At 30.2% G+C, this 27,982-nt stretch overlaps 6 protein-coding genes across 8 annotated transcripts; all 6 read left to right on the top strand.

Annotated features, from left to right (window-relative positions):
* The first annotated feature begins 149 nt into the window (after positions 1-149).
* Positions 150-20,001, top strand: LOC112686216 (thioredoxin domain-containing protein 3-like). 3 transcript variants are annotated; one of them, XM_025558417.1, is made up of 11 exons: positions 150-317; positions 10,599-10,716; positions 10,787-10,890; positions 11,959-12,030; positions 12,113-12,229; positions 12,356-12,452; positions 12,707-12,981; positions 14,432-14,679; positions 15,032-15,191; positions 15,885-16,054; positions 19,125-20,001. In XM_025558417.1, the coding sequence occupies exons 2-11, from the start codon at positions 10,626-10,628 to the stop codon at positions 19,465-19,467; spliced, it is 1,677 nt and encodes a 558-aa protein (XP_025414202.1). In that variant the 5' UTR covers positions 150-317; positions 10,599-10,625; the 3' UTR covers positions 19,468-20,001. The 3 variants fall into 3 exon arrangements, with proteins under 3 accessions (XP_025414202.1, XP_025414203.1, XP_025414201.1); XM_025558418.1 differs by having other exon boundaries at positions 10,596-10,716; XM_025558416.1 differs by lacking the exon at positions 150-317 and adding an exon at positions 9,407-9,567.
* Positions 6,145-8,766, top strand: LOC112686208. The gene is made up of 2 exons (XM_025558404.1): positions 6,145-6,561; positions 8,716-8,766. Exons 1-2 carry the CDS (start codon positions 6,145-6,147, stop codon positions 8,764-8,766), a joined length of 468 nt encoding a protein of 155 aa, XP_025414189.1.
* Positions 20,002-22,909: 2,908 nt separating the features above from the next.
* Positions 22,910-23,830, top strand: LOC112686206 (craniofacial development protein 2-like). The gene has a single exon (XM_025558403.1). It carries the CDS (start codon positions 22,910-22,912, stop codon positions 23,828-23,830), a length of 921 nt encoding a protein of 306 aa, XP_025414188.1.
* Positions 23,831-24,253: 423 nt separating this feature from the next.
* LOC112686205 lies at positions 24,254-25,270 on the top strand. The gene is made up of 2 exons (XM_025558402.1): positions 24,254-24,458; positions 25,059-25,270. Exons 1-2 carry the CDS (start codon positions 24,284-24,286, stop codon positions 25,268-25,270), a joined length of 387 nt encoding a protein of 128 aa, XP_025414187.1. The 5' UTR covers positions 24,254-24,283.
* Positions 25,271-26,118: 848 nt separating this feature from the next.
* LOC112686204 (zinc finger MYM-type protein 1-like) lies at positions 26,119-26,709 on the top strand. Its single transcript, XM_025558401.1, has one exon. The coding sequence runs from the start codon at positions 26,119-26,121 to the stop codon at positions 26,707-26,709; it is 591 nt and encodes a 196-aa protein (XP_025414186.1).
* Positions 26,710-26,740: 31 nt separating this feature from the next.
* Positions 26,741-27,355, top strand: LOC112686203. Its single transcript, XM_025558400.1, has 2 exons — positions 26,741-26,860; positions 26,933-27,355. Exons 1-2 carry the CDS (start codon positions 26,741-26,743, stop codon positions 27,353-27,355), a joined length of 543 nt encoding a protein of 180 aa, XP_025414185.1.
* The last annotated feature ends 627 nt before the right edge of the window (positions 27,356-27,982 follow it).

Raw genomic sequence — 27,982 nt, 5'->3', positions numbered from 1 at the left:
CATTTATTATATCTATATTTGTTTTATCTTTATATTATATTATTTGCGTGGAAAGGTATTGTTAATGCTTTCCAGCACAGGTGCTTTTACGTCGTGTTTGCTGTTCTTCATTTGCGGCAAAATAACGTATCCATGGGAACAATATCTACCGAGACGTCTCTACTTGGGCGATATTATACTGTCATCGAGTATTATTATTATTACTTTTTTTTCACACAATGGAAATCGAGTAAAAATAAATAGATACATAAGAAAAACCGACATAATCCACCGGGGATCCACCGTCGTTGATTCAACTGTTGTTCCGCTGTACACGGGTAAGTTTTCCACGTATAATTTTAATAATTGCGGCACGAACAGCCGATGTAAACGTCTACCAAACATGTAACAACACTCCGTCCGGTTTACGACTCCGTCGACATTGTAATGCACACCAATTGCATGCCAATAATTCGGGGCGCGTCATTCGTTGAACACCGTAAAACCGTCAACCGGCGTGCAATAAAACACGGGGCGTGTTGGACGATTGTTTCGCGCGTTTTCGATGGTAAACTTCCCTCGCCGCATCGGCGGGAGATATGCTTGACGCGAACGGCGCTGACCCGTAGTAAAACAACAACAACAGTACAATGGTAATAATTTATGATAATAACATTTATCCCGACGTGCTCTTGTAAAGCGCGTACACATCACGTATACACAAATGTGCGTACGTAATGTTCACGCTGTTCGGGGAGCATGGGGGGCAACTAGATCCCAGATATTGAGAGTGCTGAAATTGCTGAAAACAAAATTTAATAGTATTTAACTGTAACTACTATAGGTCTGGATAAAAAAACAAGGGTGCTAAATTTAAACTTAGGGGTTGTAAACACCCTATTGCGCCCTCCCTAGTTGTGCCTATATCGGGGAGCTTACTCGTTCCGTAATCCGTTCCTTCTATTTTCGGCGACCCGCCGGGCGTCGCACGCACTGCTGGATTAATTCCTTCGCAGGCCCTAAGCAAATAAGTCAGACTTAAAGAGTAAAAGAAAGTATACACCTATCCTTACCGTGCTTCTGAACTACAAATTGAAAAAAAAAATTTCATTTTTTATGATTTTACGTATGAATATAAATAATATTGGAACCGTATCGAATACATTTTTAAATCATAGGTTAACACCAGTGCTCGATTTGGCAAAATTAAAGAAGGGGACTCTATTTACTTTAAAAAAAAGAACGTCCCCAAAACTGGCTGAGCGTTATGATTATAGCGTAATAATAGTAGGAGAACGTTAAAATTTCTGAAAATTAGTTGGGGTACTCCGCCCCCCTGCTTCCCCCCTCAAGTCGAGCACTGGTTAACACTAAGACACGTGTACATTCATTTTAATCACTGTCATCGTTGCAACCGTTCATTTGTCTAATCGGGATGCGGTCTGATCGTTTTTGTCTGTGATACACTGTCGAACATATTCACGGGTCTAGTTGGATCGTCGACTTAGTACGTCAATATTTCTACGGGTCATATTTTTTCGTGGGCCTTAAGCAGTGCTCAATTTGTTTATAGGTTGATCCGGCACCGGTCGCATGTCTTGTTAACATTCGGTCACGATGGACGGGCAAACCGTATTTGTATATAACCGGTAACTGAGGGCCTGCACACCTCGACCGAAGACAGTATAGTCTCCTGCCACCGGGTGGCATCCACCCTCGTGACATTTTTCGTCCACTGCTCTCTCGACATAGGTTAGGCGTGTGCGTGCACCCGCTTGCGCTGTGTTCGCAATTAATTGCTATTTTCTTTCAGTGGGAGGCGAAACAGGCCCGTGCATAGGAATCGTCCTAAGACGGGGGGTTCAAAATTATACATGTTATGTTGGGTATGAAGTTAATAAAAAAATACACGAAATATCCACGATTTAAAATAAATAAACGTCAATGAATGTCTGCATAGCTTGAACAGCTAACTTGTCTGTGAAAATATATTCTATCGACGGCTGCATTTACGAGTACAACGATAATCGACAGTAGGTGGAAAAAGCGTCAAATTGAGAAAATCGGCACAACAAAAATAAACAATAATGTATGAATTTTCTTTCAAGTCGGGCGTGCGTCTCCTCTTAAATTTCATAAAAAAGTTTTTTTCTTGCACGGAAAAAAAAAACTATGGAATTACTTTTTATTGATTATTTAAGAATCCTTAACTTTTCATCTACCCAGGGGCATCGTTTCAACTTTTGAAAAGGTGAAGCATTTGAATAAATTTACCGACTTCATAATATTTAAAAAATTACATATATATTTAAATATTTAATATTTATGAACGATAGACTAGGGGCGTATTTAGACTAATTTCTAGGAGGGACGATTCAAATTTTTTCTTTAATTCAGGTTCAAAATGTACAAGTAAAATTTTTGGTAATATTTAAATCAGGTAAATGTTTAATATTTGTGGTTTTTTTTTTTTTTAATCTAATGCCGGATCCCCTTAGAATCTACTTTTGTGTAGTTATTTTTAACACCTGTATGTGTTTTGAAACTTACGCTTGTATTTTATTTGATTTTTCACTAAGTATGGACTCGACAAAAAGCCCAATTCAGTATTCACAGCCACGTGTAATTTGATTTTGTTATAAAATGATCCACATTAAAAAAAATTTGAATTGTGTATCTCACATATAATCAATTTCTTAAATACAGATTCAGGGGTGTGCGATTACCCCTTCACCCCCTAAAATACGCTCATACAATAGGCTATCAATAAAATATTTTTTCGGAACAACACATGTAAAGATTAGTAATGAATAATGATGTCATGATCAGTGCCGCAACTACAAAATAGGAGGCCCGTGTGCGGTAATTATATTGGGCTCCTTCCTAAGAATTATTTTTGTTCAATTTAAGTATCAATTTTTTTAGGTTTTAAAACAGGTTTCACATCAATTAGTGTATGATATATGTATGTATATCAAACTAAATACCTATAACTGTTGTATATTATACTTCACTACATATTTATGTAGTAAATTTATTTAAGTATTTTAGGTAAGTATGTTGTATGCCTACTCAAATACTCAATGGACTCATTGTTAATAAATTGTTGTAAATAAATATTATATTATTCTAAAATATGATAACAACCTTACTTGAATTTTAAAAAAATTTCTTTTTATTATTAAATAATTGAGTGTTTGTAAAGTGTAGTTTATTTCAGGCTGGGACTAGAGGGCTCCCAAATTTATGTAAGTTTTGGAGCTCGTGTGCGCGACACACTCTGCACACCCAGTTTTTACGGCACTGTTCATGATAATAAATAAAGAACATGAAATGTTTCAATTTACCCAATCAAATAATAACATAGATAGTAAAACATTAATTCATTTACTTATCCTATAGGCTATAAGTTACTTTTTTTCTTTTTTTTTTTTTTTTTTTTTTTTTAATTTGCTATTGTTGAGGACATTACAGCAATATAATTATGTGGTGAAAAGATACAAATTTATAAAAAACATACAAATCAGATTAAGAAGTCAACGGAAATGATAAAATTAATGATGGAGTTGATGACATGGGTAGAGCGAGAGTTAAGGATAAGATTTGAATCGGGAATAAGATAACCCAAAGTGGATAGGAATGAAAATAGGAGATGTCTACTAGGAGAGAGAGAGGGGCTATAAGTTACCTATCAATAGGTTTAATGGAATAACAATATAAATTTAATTAAATAAATATTTAAAATTTTATTATTTGTATATTTAATACTTTACAGAACTTATTTATAAAATCATAAAATTGTATGTCAAATATAATGTACTATAGTTTGGGGCGAATAGGAACGATTTTAACGGTTTTTTATAGATTATAAGTTCAATTTTTATGGTATCGATATCACGAAAACTGTTTTATAAAAATAACATATATAGAAATATATAATTTACCAAAAATAAAGTTTATAAGGTTCGCGTAATAATGATTGTTATTAACTGGGGAGGAGCCATTATTTCCCAACTTTTAATTAACTGTGAACGTGTATTTAAAAGAGGATATTATCTGATTTCTGAGTACAAAATAGTAAATAAAAATTTACTATTTACTGATTTTAGCATTTGATCATCAGACAAAAAATTGCCGACTTTTTAAAATTTCTTAGAGTGAGGTATTTGCCATAGTCTGTCCCCCCCCACCAAATGACGCCCCTGCATCTACCAATAGAATAATACGAGCCGTTTACATTGTATAGAATCGGTTATAATTTCTTCTACATACAAGCCACACCAATAATTGTGTTCCAACTTTTATCAATCGATAATATTATTACAGCATAAGTGTGTTTAGACTTTGGTGGCCGAGGGGCACAACAAATGTATAAATCATGAGACTTATTATTATTATTATTTTTTTTTTTTTTAATATGAATAATAAAAATACATTTAAAATTCAAATAAAAACACTTACGTTGTACTACTGTCTTTACTAAAACTGTCGATAGGTATTGAATACAGATTTATCCTGATATGATTTTGTTAGAGGTACATTCCACCGGGGGGAGGGGGGGTGGCAGTGCCCATCTGGCCCCTCTCGTTAACACGCATATGCTATACAAAGTACTGTAATAAGAATTATTGAAAATTTATTTTTGTTACTACAGGAAATCATTGATCGTCGCATGTTACACGTCGTCTCGGTTAAAAATTAAACAATAGTTCTTTAATAGTAAATCCTGAGTTTAAGAAAATAAATGTTACTCATGAGACATTAAATCATATGGATAAAGGTTACTATCCAATACATACATAATCATCTGTATATATAAAACAGTAAGCTCACTGACTGTGCAATCAATGTACAGCTTAAACCATTGTACGAATCGGGATAAAATTTAGCATACAAATAGCTATTATGATATAGGAGTGCGCTAAGAAAGGATTTTTTAAAATTCAATCTCTAAGGTGGTTAAAAAAAGTAAAAAAGATAAAAATTAAAAACGTATTTTTTTTTGTTCTGATTTTTTAAAATTAAGTATACATACTCTGTAAAACAAATAAACATTGTCTTAAACTTTATTTTTTGAATTTCAACCCCTAAAGGGTTGAAAAGTGTAAAAATAGAAAAAACCACCAAGCCGGAACCGTTGAATCTATGAGTATGAAATTTAGTCAGTAGATTTATTGCATTATGCAGACATCCGTAGGAAAGGATTTTTCAAAATTCAACTCCTAAGAGCGTTAAAAGGGTTAAAAAGTGTAAATATGGGAAAAATCACCTAGCCAAAACCACTGAAGCTATGAGAATGAAATGTGTTGTTTATATATGCATATAAATGTTTTGTTTTAAAATGCAGATATCTATTAAGAATGGATTTTTTAAAATTCAACCCCAAGGGAGTTAAGTTAAAGGGTTAAAAAGTGTAAAAATTAAAAAAAAAAAGAAAAACTTTCTTAATCAATTTGATTTTAGCGAAAGTTAGAAGTACTCGCAAGATTACCTTAGCTGTAGCATCTTCTAGAATTGCAGCTACACTGCTCAAGGGTGGTCGAACTGCACATGCTACCTTCAAACTAACTTTCAATCTAACAACTTCGATCACTCTCGTTTGTAATATATTAAAACAAAGTAATTTTGCGGAAGTTTTAAAAAATACAAAAATAATAGTACGGGATGAAATTACAATGGAACATAAGGGTGGTGTTGAGGCTTTAAATAGATATCTAAAAGATATAAGGGGAAATAAAAGGTTAATGGGTGGTGTAATGGTTTTGCGGGCTGGAGACTTTAGGCAGACTTCACTAGTAGTACCAAAAAGGACCAAAACTGATGAAGTTAATAAAGTCATGTCTTAAAAGATCTACTTTGTGGCCTCAGATTTATATACTCAAACTGTCGAAAAATATGAGAGTATACTTGGAAGAAGAATAGTTTTCTGGTAGGTTTGCAGATCTTTTACTTGAAATTGGCAATGGTGATTATCCATCAGTTATTGAAATGATAACTATCCCAGAAAATTTATGCACAGTTGTAACTACGGTTCAGGATTTAATATCAAAAATTTATCCAGATATTGCTCATATTCATGATAAGCCTATGGAATGGTTGTGTGAACGTGCTATACTCACTCCAAAAAATGACCAAGCGGTGGCTATCAATGGTGGCTAACTGCTGATGTCTTTTGAAGGGGAAGAAAAAGTATATACTCCGATAGATACGGTGGTGGTCAACATAGACGATGCAACTAATTATCCGGTTGAATTTTTAAATTCATTGAAGCCACCGGGTATGCCACATCATAGGCTTATTCTTCGTGTGGGCATACCTATTATGTTGTTGCAAAATTTGAAACCACCTAAACTGTGCAATGGGATTAGGCTTAAAGACAAAACTTTACATCGCAATATAGTAGAAGCCACAATTTTAACTGGATGTGTAAAAGGGGAAACAGTGTTTGTACCACGAATCCCTTTAATTCCGAATGATCTTTTGTTCGAATTAAAACGATTCTCAAGTCTCAAGGCCAAACTCTCAAATTTGCAGGAATATATTTGCGAGAAAACTGGGCAGTTCTACGTAGCTTGCTCACGCGTAAGTTCACCCAGTAGCTTGGTTATTTTGTCGCGTACTAATAGATCAGCGAAGAATATTGTCTATAGAGAAATTTTTTAGATAAAATTTTGAAAAACTATTAGTAAAACATTTATTTTAAACCTTCACTGCTAAAACTTATCGCCAACAAAGCTATGGTCGCTAAAAACTAACTTATAGAATAGGTAATGTCACAATGATTTCCAAATTTTTTCGACTCATGGCGCCTTTTTTGATTTAAGGTTTTTTCAGGGCGCCCTTCTCCAAGCCATAGTATGACTAATCATAAAGAAAATGTTGTACCCGATAGTATTTCATGACGGCGCGGTGCCCCTGTACAGACATCGTGGCGCACATTTTGGGAACTGATGGGTTATGATAATAATTATTATCTTAATAACTAAATAAAAATATGTATAAATAAAATATTATTTCAATATTCTTAATTAATTTAAATTTCAATAGATTAAACAAAATTTAATCTTGCTAGGTTACATAGATTTTTATACTTAAACCCGGCACTGACGGGTAATTCAGCTAGTTTCTTATAATTTTAGTTAGATTGCTAATTTCTGTTGCAACAGTAGAAAAAAGTGTTTCCTCTTTAAGGCTGCTTAGAACTTGCCAGATTGGGAGCAGAAAGATGGACAGGATTGATTCTATACTCGTATGTATATTCATTAGGATATACATTTTGATAGTAAAAATAACATAAAAAATATAATTGACACACACATTTTTTAAGAAAAACAACAATAACTTGACTTCGTATAATAAAAATAAAGTATAATATTAACTTAACACATAATACTATAAAATTGTGTTATTTTAAAATATCACAGAAATAATTATTTCTTTAATTAATAGAAAATTTAACCTTATTCAAAAAGCTACAACTAACCATAATATGGTTAGTTGTAGCTTTTTGATTTATATATATATTATATATATCTTATTTGTATAAATATGGCTATGCGCCCTATTCCCCGTGAAATATTTCTGAATACGCTCCTGGGCCTGACCAGATTTTATCGAAACTATCTCTCACAATCTCTCCCTTGTCATACTCATTATACGACTTGATATTGACTACGGGTGATTTATAAGTTTACACCTTCTTATAGAACATAAGTAATACACACACATGCACACACATTTGAGTTAAGTTATGATCTATTCTCAAAAATGAATTGGGTTGATGTCTGTTTAATATGTTTAAGGCATTCTTAGTTCTTGAGTAATTTCCGTAAACTGATGCGATAAGTTTTCTGAGAATATGGCAAATAGTATGGCCAAGAAACTTTGTTATCTAATTATTATAGTATATTATAATTAAATTTACACTGTTCGTTAACACATGTTCATGTCGCAATAAGTTTATAGCGTTTGATTTGTCCTGATAACTTTTGTGATTATAAATATAATATTATTCGAATAAAATTAATTCAGCAATTAATTGAAGTGTTCATGAAATTCCTATCTTATTCTTTAGTATTACGAAGGAATAAATTAAATATCTGTTAGTTATTTTGAAGTTAAATAACTCGAGTGTAATTATGGTAAATTATAAATATCTATAAGCTTACATTGTAATTATGTAATTTATTGTTAAAATACTAAGTGGAATACTAAGTGGAAATGCAACTCTTAGAAAAACCAAAGGAGTGACTAAACAATTGATTAATTTACGTAGAATTGTTACAAATCTAAAATGTTTGTGTTTTTATTACTTTATAATTATTTTATTTCATTCGCTTTATAATTTGATTATTATTACTATAAGTTGCTACAGATCATAATGCACTTGAAGTTAATAGCAAGTGCGATAATATGTGTATATATGCAGTGCTTGATTTGGCAAAATTAAAGAAGGGGGACTCTGTTTGCTTAAAAAGAAATTGTGTCCCCAAAACTTGTTGAGCGTTATAATTATAGCGTATTAATAGTAGGAGGACGCTAAAATTTCTAAAAATTAGAAGGAGTACTCCGTCTCCCTGCGTCCCCCCTTAAGTCGAGCACTGAATATATGATAATATGTGATAAATCAGTCACTAAATTTAGACATGCATGTAAAGATATTTTGTAAAAATACTTTTTAACATATTACATGTATATTACTTAAATTATTGAAATAAATAACGATTGCATAAACAGGGTGGTTCAAATGTGGCACTTGCACCACCAGAATATCATGGAAATTTGTAACCTATAATAATATTTTTAAAAGCCAAGAAAACCAGCATAATAAAAAAAAAATGTTTGTTTTTTTTATTAATATTATAATAATAAAGGTTTGACCGTTAAAATAATTCAAAATGTATTTACTATATAAAGAAATTTAAGGGAAAATATATAGTTTAATGGGAAGGATTTTACTTAGGTAGTTGGAAAATTGGAGAGTTGGAAATTATAAGTTGAGTATGCCTCTTCACCACCAGGACCCAATTTACGTCGCTGACGATATACAAGTACATTGGTGTAGGAATTGTCATTCGATTACAACACAAGACTATAAAAGTAGAGTGATTTAATGCATCTGTCGTATTTCATCATTTATTTATGTTATAAAAATAAAAACACTAAGAAATTATCGCCGATTTCGTGTATTATTGTATGAGTACAAAATACTGTTTGGTTCGTTGAGCCCGTTGAGGTTTCTATTGCATTGTTAACAACAGTTTAATTTCCTTTATACACGTCATTCGCATTGTATAACTTTTCAGTTCACCCCATGTACGCACGCTTTTAATTTATACTGTATCATTACGACCATTAAATATCTATTTTCTGAAACTTCACCTAGTAAGTATTTAAACTTTTCGAATGTCACGGAGTGAATGGGAGTATACGGGGTATCCGAACGTCCTTATATAAATAGCCGAGTAATATGTGTTTACCGATCATAGTGCTTATAGTGCTGTGAGTATTGAATTGTGGTGGTAGTAAATATTTCAATTATTTGTCAAACCCAAATATTATTATAATAGAAAAATGCCTCCAAAAACGGTAAGTAATAAATAATTTCTGTATTGTGGTAAATATCTAGTATTCAATTAACATTATTGATTGTCAATATTAAAGCTGTTTTACATTACCTATGGGTTAGTATACTCGTATATAATTCCTATTGATTGACATAATTATTCTAATAGTTGCGATCTTTTTGACATGAATATATATATGTATTTTTGAAAAGGGCTAACTTAAGTGCAGCCACTTAGTGGGTTTTATACTTCTTTGTACTTCTACTTAGTGCTCGACTTGAAGGGGATGCTAGGAGCGGAGTACCCCAACTAATTTTCAGAAATTTTAGCTTCCCCCTATTATTATTGCGTTATAATTATAACAAGTTTTGGGGACGCTCTTTTTTTTAAAGCAAATAGAGTCCCTCTTCTTTAATTTTATCAAGTCAAGCACTGTATAATATGAACTTTAATAAATTGTTTTGTAATTATTATAACTTACAGTTTTATAAAAATTTAATCAAAAAAAAAAAAAAAAAAAGATTATATGGTGATTTATCATTTAATATATATTATTTATATATTATCTAACTTTCTCCATAATTACACATCACAATTATGACATGAAGGGATAATAATATTATTTTTGTATAATTTACTTGTTATGCAAGTAGACATAACTATTATGTTTGATGGGGAATTTAATAAAATATCAAGTTAATTATTTTTCACTGTAAATAGAAGAGAATAAGAGTTTTTTAATTTTGAAGAATACTCGTACGTATTTAACATTTGTGTTTAAAATTGTTATCAGTTGACGGAGCCACTATTACGTAATTAAAAGTACATTATTTTAACTTAAATATCTAAGGATAATGCAAATGGTACGATAGAAAATCATATTAAATTATAATGAGATTTAAAAATAAAAACAATAATTCTTATTCACAAATACTTTAAAAAAGAAATAATTAAAAAGAAATCACATTAATATTTAAATTGTTATTATAAGCAATAAATTAATGTGTTTAACATAAAAAATTTAACCAACATATCTTAAAATTTTATAAGCAGGTTAATCAAAATAAGAGATCCGGTCGGATGGCCAAAAAAGGTGCGCAAGTAGTGCTTCAAGAAGAAATCAATAATAACGATGATTGGGTGAAAATGTTAGAAAAAAGTGGAATTTATGGTAAATATAAATATATCGAAAAACCAAATAAATAATTATATTTGTAAATATTAGGTTATTTTTTATTTAGTCGTTGACGTTTATGCAGAATGGTGTGGTCCTTGTATACCAATGATAGCAAATTTAAAAAAAATCAAACTAGAAATCGGAAACGAAAATTTACATTATGCTGTTGTAAGTGTTTTAATTTTATAATTTTTTTTTGAATTGTTTTAATAAGAATAATAAGTTCAACGAAGTATAAAAATTAGAAGTTGTAATTAAAAACATTATATTGAGTCGTTGCTCGTTGTTGAAATAATAACACTATTTGAGTAGAAAATTTAAAATCTAATACTATTTGCCAACAAAATTTTATGATCAAAAAAATGTAATACAAAAATACCACTATTATAACTTAAAATCTATTTTCAGTATATTAGTAGGTATGACTGAATTATGCTTATAAGTTGTTAGGTGTCAATTTAATTTTTTGATACATGGGATTAAGATTTTTTACATGTTTTTTAGTATAGCTCTTTGAAATGTAATAGTTAAACAACAATTATGTTTGAATTAATTATTTACACAGTATATAAGTGTGTGTAGTAGACAGTACTGTAGCAACTAAATATTGTGCCTGGGGTGGCACTTCAAAATGTGCCCTTATGTATTTTTAATTTAAAAATATTGTCACTATCAGATATTATTTTCAACAATTACTTAAATTAATATAAGGACGTTGAAGTTTTGGTAAATTATTTGTACGACTTTTATCATTGCAATTTTTAACACAAAAAGCAAATTTATCATTTTTGTGTCCTCCCAGTAATTCCAACAGTAGCGTAGGTACCCATTGCTCTCCTAGCTACGGCTATGGTTGTAGATATCTGTAAACTAAGTTAAGTTAAATTACTCAGATAGAGTTCTTGGTTAGGTTAAAAGTTTAGACGAAAATATCTAGAATATCTTAAATTGCTATTTAAAAATAGAATTATATTTTCTAAATACGTAGTTATAAAGAATACACGGGTAAACGTATATTACACGAATTTAAAATAAACACATTCAATTATTATAATAATACAGTTTTAGTCTATAAAAGTTTCGTTGACTATGCAGTTAAATTATTTTAATGCGTATGTTTCATGCATAAAACACATAATAATATAAAAATAAAAAATATATTCTCATTACGTTTTATTTAAAACATTAATTTACATACTTACATTAACTATTTTTCTGATTTATGACAACTTCTAGGCAAAATCAGATAACATTATGGCTTTAGAAAGGTTTCGACAGAAAAGTGAACCTCATTGGTTGTTCTTTTTTGTAAGTATTGATTGTTGATAGTACAATATTTTTATTTAGATAAAATTATAATAATACTTATTTGTTGCTATTTATAAACAAGGACGGAAATTTGGTCAATCTTATTATTGGCAGCAATGCTCCAAGATTAATGAATTTAATAACAGATGAGGTAGAACAATACGTTAAATTCAAAAACGGAGAAATCCAAAGAGAGTTTGTGAGTATAAATATTGTATTAGTTATTTTTGAATGTATGTTATTGTTATAGTAGCGTTGGGTTGTATTTGAATATAATGCTAAATTATATTTATATTACATAATGCTTAAATTATTATAAATTAAGATACCTATGAATCAAATTACCGAAGAGGAAAAAAAAAAAATGATAGAATATGAGCATTATCAAAATCAGAAAATTAAAAACGAAAAAAAAATTATAGGTGGGTATTAAGTTTAATAACATTTAAATTTTTATAAATGTAAATTATATTATTAATCATTATATAATGTATAAAGTGTATATAGTGTATTGGTTAGTATTGGTTCGTTTTTGGTTGGATGTTTTTTTTTAACAAATGTAATGAAATGAATAGTCATTATTTTAAATGATATTGTAATAATGACTTTGTAGTTTACTATAGATATAAATGATCTGATAAGTCGAAAATAATAACGTTTTGCATAATTTTTTCAGACGATAGAATGATGAAAGCGAGAGAATACTATCTGCGGCGATTTTCAGTTAACATTCCACTGCAAACGTGTGTTGTGTATTTCCCTCATACTATCGAGTACATTATGGTAGAAAAACCTCCCGAAGAAGGTGCCGAATTGTCCGAAGAGCCTAATGAACCGGTGATGGTAGAAAAAAGGGTATGTAATGTGGCCACCGCGTGTTCTCCTAAATATGCAGAATTCACGGTTAACGAAGCTATAGAAATGCAATTGACTGAAGACAAGTTGAATCAAGTAAGTGAATATTCAAGTACATGTTAATACTTGATTTGTTGACAAGGACTGGAAAAAATGTTCAACTTAAATGTATAAAGTACATAGTGCTTTTAATATTTGTAATAACGTTAATTTCACACACATTTATTGATGTTAAGATGTTAAATAATATATTATAACTACATTTTTGTTAAGTTTTTAGTTTTTTATAAGATATTTTATAATCAATGTAACATACAATAAGCAAATAAAACAGTTAAACATTGTGGTGTATGCAAAAAGGAAAAAAAAAACAATTATACGATTATTGTGAAGGAGATCATCCACTGGTAGAACCTAAAGTGCTTTTTTATGTATTTTATTTTGGTTATTTAATTATATGAAATATCGAGAATATTATTTTTGTTTACTAGGAGAGTTTAAATGATTTATTATTTAGTCATTGGTTAAAATCTACAGATAATTATGATATTAGCGGGTTTGCAGTTTTGAGTAGAGCGATTTATAATGGTATAATTTTACAATCTGTGACAAGTGTGAAGTTAGATTATAAGTTACGGATCAAGCTAATTTGGATTGCTTTCACAGCTTCAAATTTAATATGAATATGCCACAATTAGGTCTTAAGAGAGATTTGTGCATAATGAGCTTAGTATAAATCGGAATCTGTAATTTTATCATTGTGTGAAGTAAATGTAATATTATTATGAGCATTTTTCTTTTTAATTTAAGAAGGGAGAAATTCAGTATTTTATCAAGCATGGTGTCAAGGTATTTGATTTCGTGAGAAGTTGGGATTGGATTTTCTCAGAATTGAAGAAAACTCTTTTTTTAAAGTGAATCGTTCTTATACTAATTTGTTTGGGTTTATTTGTTATACATCACTCGGATGACCAGACATCAATTAAATTTTAATAAGTTTGTAGCGAGTTAGGTTTTTTTTCTGTATTATTTCCAGCATAAAGTTTATTCTTTGTATAAGTGGCCATAATGGTGTTGGTTGTTGTAAGTACATTTCCATAACAATGGTACTATATAACTGATGGTTATTAATGGTAAATAAGTAGCAATTTAGTTGTTTTATTTCCCATAAACTTCCATTTTAATCACCAACAATTATTTCTTATTTAGTATGAAAGTATAAAATATAAATAGTATAAAATGTGTTATTGAAATTGGTGCATTTTTATACTTAAAAAACGAAAGGAAAGGAAAGAAAGGACTTTTTCAAGACTATCTATAGCTGTAAATGAGTTTATATTTAAAAACTTTTATACAATCAAATTTATTTGTTATACGAGTAGAATCTATAAAATAGCAGTGTTGAATAGTTTTATTTTCATCGAATGTCCTATAATAATATCAGGGGATATTGGGATATATACGTACGATGCTCAAACAATTAAAATTGCATAGTAATAGGTACAATGTACTGGTAAACATAATATTTTAAAGTCGTCCGTTATAGATGTTCTTTATGGATAAAGAGCTTTTAGAAAGTTTTCCTAGCGAATTGATCGACCAGTTGTTAAGCAAAAAAGTATTTTCGGTGATGTTATCTATGCCTGTGATCAAAAATGAAGATGTTGTCTCTGAAGGAGCAGCCGTAGATAACGAAATACCGCCCGATCCCGCTGAACACATGGGGATAGTTGAACAGAGGTTGAGCACGATCATTTACGGCAACGGCAGCCCGTTGAACCCGAGCCCGGATTCGTAAGTGCCTTAAGCAGTCAATAAAAATTTAAATTCGTCCCGACGGTATTTTAAACATCACCAGTGTATTTGTGTTACCACGTATCACCTAATTTAGACCTAATACTATTTTGGGATAAACATACATTTTTTGTATGTTATTTTTTTAATGTAACGTAAATAACATTAAGCGCGCAATAATATGTAATGCAATTAAACAGGTCGTTAAAATACAATCGTTTTTAAAGATATAAATTATTGGTGCGTATGTTTAAACGTATTATTTAGTAGCGTGTTCGTTTTAAAATATTTAAAATATTATTTGTGACTAGATACAGGTAAATTTATTGTTTTATTGTTTTTTTACTTTTAGATTTGCAGTTGAACATATGATCGTCAACAGTTCCAATGTAAAAATACCTTCGTTGTACACGCCTACTAATCCGCTGAGTAAAGCCGCCGCGCTCGCTGTTTTGTTTAAGAAATTTTGCTTAAACAATGGATACGTCCCACCCCAGCCGCCTTTGCCACAGGTTAATAGCACATCATTATATAAAAAATATTACATAAGAGGAGGTCAGTTGTTCGGTTTTCCCGTGTTGAGTGTCTCGGGAAATACCTACTGCTGTTCATCTAGTATAATATCCATACAGTGAATGTGCTTGCCTTGTACTGTACATATTGTAGGATATCTACAAGATATATCAATACATAGAAATATAGAATACTATATAGTAAAGTGGTCATAAAAAAAAAAAAATACTAAATGTAAGAGCAGAGGACAATCTTTTATAATACGATTAAATACGAGGGAGAATTACAAATTATAATGCAATTTTGTTACCTTAAATAAATTTTGTTAATAAAGGTTTATAATTGCCCAAACGATTTTAAGAAAATGTATAGTTTTACGAGTTAAAATAGATAATAAATATTTATGTACATTCGATTCTATTATTTTGCATTATTAGCATATTATATGGGTCTTACTTGAATGTAATAAATAAGTAATAACTACTTTAAAATATAGTTTCTATTTTAAATGTCATTTTTTTTTTAATGAAAGTATTTTTATTAAAAAAAAATTATGTCATAAACTATGTGCAAAAAATGTGTCTTTATGAATGTCTTGCTAAAATAGTTCTTGGGTTATTCACATTTTGAAAAACAATTATCAAATAGTTTCATTTATTCCACACGATTAAAGCTTTTGTTATAATTTTCAGTATATCGTAATATTTGATATCGAAAAATCCAACATCGTACTACCGATCATTGAGGATCTCGAAGGAAAAATCGACCATTACGGATTCTTTCGTAACGCTGATCCCGAAAACCCAATACTTCTGTGCAAAGATTATGAGTTATTAACCACATATGGCATGGACAAAATAGGGTAAGTATGTTTAATAATCAATTAATTATAGAATTTTTAACGAAATTTTTAAAACGGCAATTTTCGTCTCGTGGTCAATATTATTTTTAGGAATAATTGATATTACTTTTATTTTAATTGATTTATTTTAGTTTTTAGTCCTTTTTATTATTTGATTTAGTAGTTGTTTATCACTAGGGTATCTAAATGCTGTCAGCAACCTTTGGTTTTGTACTTTAGCGCTATTTAGTATCGAATGTTTTGAGACAATTTAATGTTTGTGTTGAAAATTTGATTTGTATTTGGTAGTGATGGGTCGAACTGTTCGAATCTCGAACAGAACCGAACCGAACCCTTGATGTTCGGTTCAGTTCGAAATTCGAACTCGACATGAAAAAAAATCGAACCGAACTATCAAGTATATTTTACTGTTTGAAAATCGAATTTGAAAATATTGGTCGAACCAGACTTACTGGCCCCGATAGTTCGAAAACCAAATATCTGTACAATTCTTCAAAAGTTAAAATAAAAATTTGATAATGATTATTTAGAAATAATTAGACTATTGGCGATAGAAAGTGATAATCTGTAAAGGACACATTATGCATTATTTATAATAATAAGGCTATTATTATAATAATAATTTTATTTTTCAGTTGCATATTACATATCCACTCTCCGCCGACCAAAACATTAATAAGTTGTTTATCGCCAATAAAGGCAGTGTATCTACATTCATAAATTAGCCATTTTTGTTTTTATCATATTTATTGTTGAGGTTAAAATCTATTTTGGATAAATCCATGGTAATATTCCGACACTGCGACTGTGCTGTTAATAAAAACATATTTACAACTTACGTCTTACATTATAAATTCTACTAATATTTGTGAATTATAGTTATTATTACTATTTTTTTATATATTATTAAATTGTAATGATTGTATTGTCATATTACACTCAACACTCAATACTCAATGAATATTTTATAAGCTACAAGACAACACGAGAGAGCATAATACTGGTTTTGAAAAATAATAATAATAATAATAATAAAAAATTATCTAAAATTTAAATGTATTATAAATAATACAATTACTTAGACTTAAAAGTTAAAATATAGAATGGGTAATACGAAAACTTAAAATACAATAGTAATTAATAATTATGGTTGATTTAATTTGTAGGTAGATACAATGTACATGATAAAAAGTATTGAGTTCGAATTCGTGTTCGACTTAAAATCATAATAGGTTCGGTTCGGTTCGGTAAAAATTATGAAGGTTCGGTTCAGTTCGAGTTCGAAAAAATAATTTAAAGTTCGGTTCGATTTAAAAAATCAGTGTTTGACCCATAGTTATTATTTGGGTAAAAACTGATATTTGCAGATTTTTGAATGATTTTTACCATGAACGTAGTTACATTTTCATTAAAAAAAAAAAACAAATTTTAAGTTATTCAGAAAAGTATAATTTTGTAACTAGAGATATAATCGAAAAGTTTTAAAACTCGAATTTAATATTTAAAATAAGTTTAGAATTCAAATTTGGCATATCAAAAAATTTGTTACGTCAATGCTTTGAAATATGGATATTCAGAAAGATCATGTCTAGTAGATCATAGAAAATCATTTTAGAAAAGATAATCTAGTGTTAAAAATTCCTAAATTACAAAAAACAAAAAATTATAGCAAAAGGTGTATTTTTTTTTCAATATTTGACTGATTTTCTTGTATTCTAAGAATTGAGAATATTGACCAGTATTAGTTGTGTATCATACTTTAAGAATACAAAATAATTTTAATGATCCTCGAAAATTTGATATTAGGTACCTATTTCTCAGTATTATGAAGTATTAATGTTCGTATGTTTCATATTATCGTTCAATGATTATATCTATAATATTTATAATGACGTAATATCGAATGAAATTGAAACTATCTATTCAATTAATTAGATTGACCCATCCATCTCTTTAAATTTACCATCCTTTTAAATATTCAATCATTTTTTTTAAAGCATCTATAACTAAATAAACCATTTTAAATAGAAAACATCTGTTGAGTTATACGTTAAATAATTAATTTGATTTTATTAATGAAAATTATTATTAATTTTTTTTTAATATTCCAATTTTCTAGACGGTTCATTGAAATACCTAAAGTACGTGTTCGTCGCCACTGATAAGACGTGGGGGAAGAGTTCATCGTAGAAGTTTTTCTCTTTTGCTGCTATTGATTGTTCCCTATAGCCCATGAGAAAAATAAGCAAACAATAATAATTATGCATCGACCCCATAGGATAATCATTTATGTCCGCTTTAGAAAGATTTCTCTGTTTTTTGAACCAGAACAATTTAATTAAAATAAAATATTCTCAGCTTATTCGACAATCAAAAAATCAATATCATCTTTAGGCTTCTTTATATTTCTTCAACGAAGATACAATTTGTGTGTTAAAAAAAATAATAAATACATTTTACTCATATTGATATTGCTATTAAAATGTTGTTATAGCTATTCTCTTTCACTAAAATATTGTTTAACCAGACCGTATTACTAATAGTGATGGGTATTTTTAATGTTTAGGGTGATTTTATATTGTATTCAGAAGTGTGAATGAAATAAATGAACAAATTACAATTTAACAAAATTAATTTTGATTGCATATATTTAGTGCATAAAATCCGAGTTTAATTAGAACATATTAAACATAATGATATTTATTTTTTCGGTTATAAATGGTTTTTGTGCTGACGTGTTTTGGATCCACAAACAAACGAGTAAGCGATCAATAATAATAGTATAAACACAGGTCGGAAATAGTATACAGAAGTGTGACGTTTGCGATTAGATCTTACAAAAATAGAACTTGTAACTGATCCGAAACATCAGCAAATCGCAGAAGTACCGGATATTGTACCGAATAAAGAATTATTATACCGATATTAATTTATCTAATATAATTTTAACGGTTTTTTGATTGAAATACTTTATAACCAATCCATGACAATAATATTCATAATCATCATAATGATAAATGGATAGCACAGTCATAACAGTAATAGTACATCGTCACGTGTTTTCATGCAGCAAAGACGGCAAGCTGGTGCTGTCCGTTCTCAAAGACGACAACGACAAGAGTCTGCTGCGGTTCGTCGACGTCGGACCCATTTACGTTAGTCCGGACTCTGACGTGGGCATCGATGACGCGATCAAGTTTTTCCCGCACGACTTTGACCAAATGGACGGCGAGGTGAAGATTTGGTTGGCGCAGCAGTCGGCCAGGGAAGAGGAAGCCATGGCCGCTGTGGAAGACGGTGATGGTGAGGAACACGTCGCCGGGGAAGACGAAGAGTTTTCGCGGAGAAAGGAGAATGAGAAAGAAGGAGAGGAAGAGCGTCCGTTCACAACCAAACTCTCCACTGTCAGTTGATGGGATAATCATGTTTTTTTTTTTTTTGTTTTTGATACATCTATTCGAAATCTAAGTTATCGTTCCGTGAAAAATAAACACGTTGTATGCAATAATATCTAGAGGGGGTGATGAATCTATAGCACACATTGACCGATTGTTAATGGCACACGTAAAAAATTGAAATTATTAAAAATTGTACAAAAAAAAAAAAAAATCAAACTATTTATAAAACGTTAGTTATAAGAAATTCAAAGAAACAAATTATATATATTTTAGACCGATACACAGTAAATTCTTCATAGAGCTAACAAAAGGTGCGTGGTTGTAGCCGAAAGGCACTAAACCCTGGAGATTTCGTGATCAACTAAATGTGAACCTACAGCATGGACCTCAATCTATAATATTTTCAGTAGCCAATACAAATTCAATATGTACCTACATGTATATTGTATATCAAGCTTTATTGTAAGCATTTTTTCCAACTGCACACTTACTTATCTAGATAATTGTCTGTATTCTTGCCAAAATTAGAGTTATTTTTATTCTTGTACGGAGACGAATTCAACAAATCAGAGATCATCACAATCGGTCCAGCCGTTCTTGAATTATAAATTCTGTAATTAACCTGACTTTCTTTTATACATATAGATTTTGTATTCATAATCATGATTCGTGTATTATTAATAATTATTAAGTAACACAGTGGTACTTAAGTAATTATTATTTCTTGGTATGACATTTTGTTTGTATTTTCATGTCGGGAAAATATTTTTGGTATTTTTAAACTTAATTTCTTATTTTTCCATGAAAGTTCCAAATATAGTAGGTATTTGATTTTAGTATACACATGTAACTCATACGCTGAATAGTCATTACTACACTATTGGAACCCGTAAAGTCGTAATTACTTATAGACTAATGAAAATCATCAAATTGATATTATATGGAAAATAATATTGTTAACTTAAGATAATTTTTTATGTATTCTGTATTAATCCTGATACGTACAGAGCAATTTTCATTTTTTTTTTTTGTGTAACATTTTAGTGATTAACTATAATTAAATATTGTAACTACATTACTACAATAAACATTAAACACCTAGGTACCTATTGATAACAATGATTATAATTGAGTCTTCATAGATATTATTAGAATATGAAATATTGACCAAAAAATAACATTTTTTATCTAGATAAAAATGAAATTATCTTTTATCTTTATCTAGATGAATTTGGACATATTATCTTTCATCTTTATCTAGATAAATTTTGCATTATCTATTCTCAACACTGTTCGCCCCACACTCTCCACGCTCATTTTATTGATTCTGATGAAGCAGATAATTAATCCAAAGACGTGGAAATAGATTTCATTAACCTACTATTCAAACAATTTGACTTCATGTTTATCCCGTAATAAAATAACACATGCCTAATTTTAAATACCTGTGGTAAAGTAAATTTTGTTGTACTTTTCAAGTTCACAGTCAAATACTCAAGTGCACATGTTCGTTAAATCTACAGCACATTTTATTGTTCTTTATGCACAATTAGTGTCCTACTGCACCTTACAATAAAGCCTGTTGTATATCTACTATGTGTAACTAAATAACATTATTAGATTAATGTTGATATTATTTGTACTTTTATATTTTGGTGGTCCGCTTTAAGATAATTGTTTACCAAAGTGGTCCGCCGAGAAAAAAAGGCTGGACGTGATGTCTGCAGCAGAGGTCATCAGTCAGTCGTATTGTAGCAGAGTATAATAATTCATTATAATTCACCAAATTAATTTATAATTTATTGTACAGTTAGTTAAAAGTGTAATTATATAATATATAAATTATTAATATCTGATCACCCGTTTAAGAACATCTGTGTTGGAACCAAGTTTTCATAACACAATAATTGTGTGAATTATTCATCCATTCATTATATTATAATAGTTGTGGTGCAACATCCACGGATGTAAATATCAAACCGTTATTCATTGAACATCATAAATTAATAAGCAATTACATAAACCTTTTATAAAAAAATAAATACTTATATTTCGTTGAGATGTGATGCAGAGCAAATACTTAAGTCGTCAAGAGTCCTCAGCCGTGTATATAATGCTGCAACACCAAATGACGACGCTCGTGTTCACAATATTATACACGTTTGTATTGTAATACGTGCACATGTTCGAACGCAAAAACGATGTAGGGATTTTTTTTTTATCGACAGAAAAAACTACCCGGTTAGAATGACATATGGCCGTCCGTTAAAAGCTTGTGTTCCAAAAGTGAAATCTCCTTACAATGGTTTATTTATTTTCTTTCTCGTTGTCAGCGAAGTTCAACTTAAAAATTATTTTCCATCGAAAGTTAATTGGAAAGATACACCGTTATGCCTACAACACAAATTTTAAACGGTATCTCGGTAATCTGTTACGTTCAACAAACCGTTTGTAGTGTGATAACTAAATACCGGATTTATATGTTTTTACATTTCGTTACTTGGTCTATGCAGTAGTATGAGAATAAAAAATGTGGACGATTCATTCAATTCTGAGTTTGTAGAAAAAAGTTTTTTTTTGCATATTTAAGAATACATCATAAGTTAGAGAATATTTAGCCCATTTAGCATATTTTAGAATATTTGATTTTTTTTTCATAGTTAGAGATTGTACAAACTTTTATCTGCAAACTAACCAATATACCTGGTGAAACGGGTAACATAATAAAAATACTAGTGTCTCAATTAAGTTAAAAAAATAAAGGTTTGTTATGGGCTTCCATATATCATATAATTTATAATAAATATCTTTAAAATTTTCCCTGTGGGTGGGGGAAAGAATACATCCACGGTAGTCCATGCCCGTCGTAAAAGGCGACCAAAATGGGCCTAACAATGGGCAGCAACATTGTTAGTATCAAGTAGAGATTCATCTTTACCTGAATAGCATCACTTAGTTATAAGTGATGTCATTGTGATACAGAAGGCAACGGGAAACCACTGTATTAATTTTTCCAAACATTAAGCAATGAAGGACAACCATAAGAATAGGAAACAAGACGATGGGATTCGGAACCCGGAGTCCGGCAGGGGGAGACAGAGCATGGCTTCCCAGGTCGTCAACCAGCGAAATCCATGCCAAAAGATCAAAAGTAAAACAAATCCAACTAAAATTGGAACGTGGAACGTAAGAACGTTGTTAAGGCCAGGAAGATTTGAAGAACTCAAACAGCAAATGAAACTAAATCAGCTTGATATTCTAGGAGTGTGTGAAACTAAATGGGGTGATAATGGAGATTTCTGGAGTGACGACTTCAGAATGATACATAGCGGAGATAAACAGGGAAAAAAACGGAGTCGGAATACTATTAAACAAAGAATGGGGATTACAAGTAGAAAATACCTATCATGTAAATGATAAAATACTACTAATACAATTGAAGACATCCACAGTAAACATGATAGTCATTCAAGTATACTTTCCAACCTCAAATAGTGAAGACGATGAAATTGAACAAGTGAATGACTTGCTAGATGAACTGCTAGGAATAACTCGAGATAACGATAATGTAATTATTATGGGTGACTTCAATGCAGTAGTAGGGGAAGGACAAGACAATCAAATAATAGGAAAATATGGTTTAGGAACAAGAAACAGCAGGGGAGAAAGATTAGTCAATTTTTGTAAGCAGAACAATTTTTTAGTTACTAACACAATGTTTGAAGTACCGAAAAGAAGACACTATACATGGGTAGCACCAGGGGATAGTAATCGTTACCAAATTGATAACTTACTAATAAAGAGTCGTTTCAAGAAGCAAATAATGACAAGTCATAGTTATCCTGGTGCAGAAATAGATAGCGACCATAATCTGGTAACGATGAAGTACAAAATAGCACCCATGAAAATTACAAAGCGACCCAAACGTAACATATGGAACGTAGAAGAATCCAAAAATGAAAAAACCAGACAAGAGTTCCAAAACAAAGTTTATAACAGACTGATAGCTGCTGGTATTGATCCCTCGTGGGATGAAGTAATTACCAATATTCGACAATCTGCTGTGGAATCAATTGGATTTAGGAAATTGAATCCAAGGAAACCATGGATCACAAATGAGATAATGGATTTAATAAAATACCGCAATAAACTAAAGAAGACTGATGATGCAATGTATAGAATAGTAAAAAACCGTATCACCCAGAAGTGCAGAGATGAAAAGGAGAAATGGATGGATTTAAAATGCGAAAATATTAAAATAAATATGACAGCAAATAGAATGGACAAAGCATATGGAATCAGAGCCGTAACTAGGGTGAGGCGAGCGAGGCGTTTGCCTTTGGCGCCTAATGCTGGGGGGCGCAAAAATATTAAATGATTAATTTATGAAAAATATTGTCAAAATAATATTTTTCATTTCTACGCACTAATCCGTAAACATAATGTTTATTTTTTTTCCCCGAAATTACGACGACGTTGATCGCCGATAAGAATAGTATACCATTATAACTTATATGGGTATTTTGTTAATAGTAGACAGTAGTATATTATATTATCTTTATTTTCTGTTTAATCGACGAATCGATCGACGTACATGCTTAATATCTATATTATATCAGTTGATATACGTACGATACATCAGTTTATAAATAGTGAACAAATTTTGTGTAATTATTACTATTTTAATAATTTGACTTAGTATTTGTTGATCACTCGGCAAGTGTGTAGCTTTCTATTTTTTTTTTTTCGAACAAGAAACAGGTACAAATTATTTATACCAAATTAATGTGTTTTTAAACAATACAGATAGTTTAACTATTAAAAAATAATAATGAATAATAAAAAGAAACGAAGTGGAGCAGAGAATCGAAGTATTAAGAAAAAAAAAGCAAATGAAGACGTACAATTGTCAAAACAAATGAAAGACTGGTTTTCTAAAGGTTCTGTTTTAGATGAAAAATCGACTGAATTAGTGTCAAACTTGAAAGAATATCAAGAAGATAAAGGTTAGTTTATTTTCTAATTAAAAGTTAAGGTAGTAAACTGTAAAACTGCTCCGGTTGGCGGTTTCTTCAAAGTAGTACCAAAAGCTGATATATGAGCGTTTGTTTACGTAATTATTATTTCGTGCATTTCTTATCGGTTTATTGCTATTTTTGGTAATAAACACGGAATAATATTATACTATAATAAAATAAATGATAATTCATATTATTAAACTTCATAAAGAAGATTTTTTTTCAAATAAAATCATAAAAATGTTAAAAATTATTAGCGAATGTTTGCTGTCGGTGAACCAAGAAATATATTTTTAGAGTATTATTTGCTACAAAATTTTAGGTGAGGCGCCGCCACTGCCTTTTCAAACCGCCACTGAAAAGATGTAGTTAGTATTTATAATTATTTAAACGATTTCTACAATTTTGGTGATTTTATACAATAATATATTATCTATATTAAGTCAATTTTATTATTATTTGTCTATCGTAAATAATTGTTACTGTTGTCTGTTCCTCGTGCGTTAACCGTTGTACCAAATGTACGTTTGCAAGACCGAGATCTATTCAGAAATAAATAGTATTCATAATCATTAATTTTTATTTCAGAAGAAAATTCCGGTGATTCAAATGACTCATTTAATAATAAGACAATATTAGTAGGTGAAGAAATTGAAACTTGTGTTAGTTCTATTACAACAAAATCAAGTGAAATAATTCAGGATATTCGTGAACCTACATCTTCTTCAACTAGTTTTGAAACATTCTTTCAACTTATAAATTGTAACGATCCACCTTCTTGGCCCCCCAATTACGGATAGCATTAGAGTTTACCTCGTAACGCAAGAACCTGATCAAGGTAAAGATGCTGATTTTAGCAAATCTATGTCAGTCGATGGTCGTCGATTTTCCCCTTATTGGTTTAAAAAAACTTTACCGAACAATGAAGTTATAGGCATAAATTGGTTGATTTATTCTAAAAATAGTAAAGCCGTATTCTGTTTTCCATGCTGTTTATTTAAATCAAATACCTTAAAAACAGGAAGTATTGCATGTACAAACGAGAGTTTTTCGGATTGGAAAAATATTATTCGTATTTTAGATCACGAGAAATCGGCTGATCATAGAAATCATTTCTTACAATGGAAATCTCTTGAAAATAGATTAAAAAACTTTTAATGCATTGACGATAAATTACAAAAGGCGATTTTGCTAGAAAAAGATCGATGGCGTCATATACTTCGTATAATTTTAGATGCAATTTTATTTTGCACAAAAAATAATTTAGCATTTAGAGGATCGAGCATAACAGTAGGAAATAAACATTCTGGTATTTTTCTAAATTTAATAGAATTACTTAGCAAATATGATAATATTCTAAAACAACATCTTGTAAATCATAACAAAGGAGCTATCAGTTATATATCTCTAAAAATACAAAATGAATTTATCTGTTTGTTAGGACAAACAGTTCGAAATAAAATATTATCTAAAATAAAAAAAGCAAAATATTTTTCTTTGCTGTTTGACTGCACTCCCGACGTGTCACATAATGAACAAATGGCTGAAGTGATTCGTTATGTTGATATTGACGATGGAAAAATTACAATTGAAGAAAGTTTTATAGATTTCATAAACACGGAGGAAAAAAACTGGGGACGGGTTGGCTATGGAAATATTAACAAAATTAAAAGCTGATGAACTTGATGTACAAAATGTACGGGGACAGGGTTATGACAATGGAGCTAACATGTCAGGAAAATACCATGGCGTTCAGGCAGTCATATTAAATAAAAACAATTTAGCCACATTCATTCCATGCGCTGCTCACTGCCTTAACTTAAGTGGCGTACATGCAGCATCACCTAATGGTAAGGTACAATTTTTTTTCGATGTGATTCAGAAAATATATACGTTTTTTGTCAAATCAACTACTCGATGGAAAATTTTAATGGATACATTAAAAATTTCATTGAAAGGTCATTCAGATACCAGATGGGCTTCAAAAGCACAAGCTGTTAAGGCCATGAACTCCCAAATAAAAGAAGTATTTAAGGTATTACAAAATATTTCTGACTCAGAATTAAATTTGGAAACAAAATCAACAGCTAAAAATTTACTTCAATTGATCAATTTTGACTTTCTTTGCTTACTTAATATTTGGAATCAAATTTTAAGTAGTATAGATCGTGTTAATCAAGCTTTACAAAACAAAAGCTTATCGTTGGAAAAAAGCTTCCAATTTGCTACTCGGGCTTAAAAATGCTTTGCAGGAAATTCGTGACACAACCATGGAAGACAATTTTACAAATGCTACAAAAGTTGCAGAAGAGTTACAAATATCGACAACTTTAAAGGAATCAAGAACAAAAAAAAGAAAAAGATTAGAACTTTATGAAACAGATGATAACGTAATAAATATTTTTACAGAACAAAACTTTCGAATTACTATTATAGACTCAATAGATATTCTTTTTACTCAGATGACATGGCGGTATGAAAAAATTATGGAAATTTCAAACGATTTTGAATTTCTTTCCGGTCATTCATTAACCAATATGAATTCACACGATTTGCAAAAAGCAGCTGCTGATCTAGGATTAAAATATAATGAAGATATAAATACTAAAAAAGATTTTAAACATGCAGTTTTATCAATTTTGCCAAGTATTGAATCAGTTACGTTTTTGAATTTATTACAATTAATTCACGATTATAAGCTTAAAGAATCGTATCCAAATATTGAAATTGCTATAAGGATTTTTCTCTCAATGCCCGTTACAACAGCTTCATGTGAAAGGAGTTTCAGCAAACTTAAATTGATAAAAAACATACTTAAGATCTACAATGGCATAAGAGAGATTATCAAGCATGGCCATCATTTCAATAGAAACAGAAATCGCTAGTAAATTGGATTACGAAGAAGTTATTGACAAATTTGCCGACACAAAAGCAAGGAAAATATCGTTATAAATAATGATTATTTTATTTTTATTATTATTAATTATTATTTTGAAATACCTTATAAATAAATTTGTAAAATTTGAATTGATTTGTTTCCTATAATATAAGGTTGAGAATTATAAACTTGTGGCTAAAAATATAATTTCTTGTTTAGCTCGAAACCTAATTAAAAATTTACTGATTTTCCTAATCTTATTATTTTATTGAAAAATATTAAAAACTGTGAGTGTGTCACCCCCTCCCCCCATTCAAGGGGGCGCATTTCTAAAGTTCTGCCTCAGGATAAAAAATGGCTCGGTACGGCTCTGGGAATTATTAAAAAATTATCAAGGCTACCGAAGCCAAGAAGCAAAATTGTTAAAGACAGGAATGGGAAATTGATTCTAGAAGAGGGTGAAATAACGACAAGATGGAAGGAGTACATAGAAGATCTGTATAAAGGATTGAAAGGTGAAGATGACATGAATATTGAAAATATAACTGAATCAAACAAAGAGGACGTAGGGCCAATTATAACAAAAGACGAATTCGTTAAGGCTCTAAGAGAATTAAAACAAGGAAAAGCGGCA

Source organism: Sipha flava, unplaced genomic scaffold (genome assembly GCF_003268045.1).
Source record: "Sipha flava isolate LNK unplaced genomic scaffold, YSA_version1 300_pilon_pilon, whole genome shotgun sequence".
Taxonomy (NCBI): domain Eukaryota; kingdom Metazoa; phylum Arthropoda; class Insecta; order Hemiptera; family Aphididae; genus Sipha; species Sipha flava.
This window is presented reverse-complemented; position numbering and strand designations above follow the sequence as displayed.

Bases quoted from the DNA above. Each gene is read 5' to 3' on its own strand.
- LOC112686208 (XM_025558404.1), top strand. From the start codon at position 6,145: ATGTCTTTTGAAGGGGAAGAAAAAGTATATACTCCGATAGATACGGTG. The intron at 6,562-8,715 runs GTAAGTTCACCC...TTGCATAAACAG, and splicing joins TCTACGTAGCTTGCTCACGC to GGTGGTTCAAATGTGGCACT.
- LOC112686216 (XM_025558416.1), top strand. The intron at 10,891-11,958 runs GTAAGTGTTTTA...GACAACTTCTAG, and splicing joins AAAATTTACATTATGCTGTT to GCAAAATCAGATAACATTAT. The intron at 12,453-12,706 runs GTGGGTATTAAG...TAATTTTTTCAG, and splicing joins AAACGAAAAAAAAATTATAG to ACGATAGAATGATGAAAGCG.
- LOC112686206 (XM_025558403.1), top strand. From the start codon at position 22,910: ATGATAGTCATTCAAGTATACTTTCCAACCTCAAATAGTGAAGACGAT.
- LOC112686205 (XM_025558402.1), top strand. From the start codon at position 24,284: ATGAATAATAAAAAGAAACGAAGTGGAGCAGAGAATCGAAGTATTAAG. The intron at 24,459-25,058 runs GTTAGTTTATTT...TTTTTATTTCAG, and splicing joins AGAATATCAAGAAGATAAAG to AAGAAAATTCCGGTGATTCA.
- LOC112686204 (XM_025558401.1), top strand. From the start codon at position 26,119: ATGGAAATATTAACAAAATTAAAAGCTGATGAACTTGATGTACAAAAT.
- LOC112686203 (XM_025558400.1), top strand. From the start codon at position 26,741: ATGGAAGACAATTTTACAAATGCTACAAAAGTTGCAGAAGAGTTACAA. The intron at 26,861-26,932 runs GTAATAAATATT...CTTTTTACTCAG, and splicing joins TTTATGAAACAGATGATAAC to ATGACATGGCGGTATGAAAA.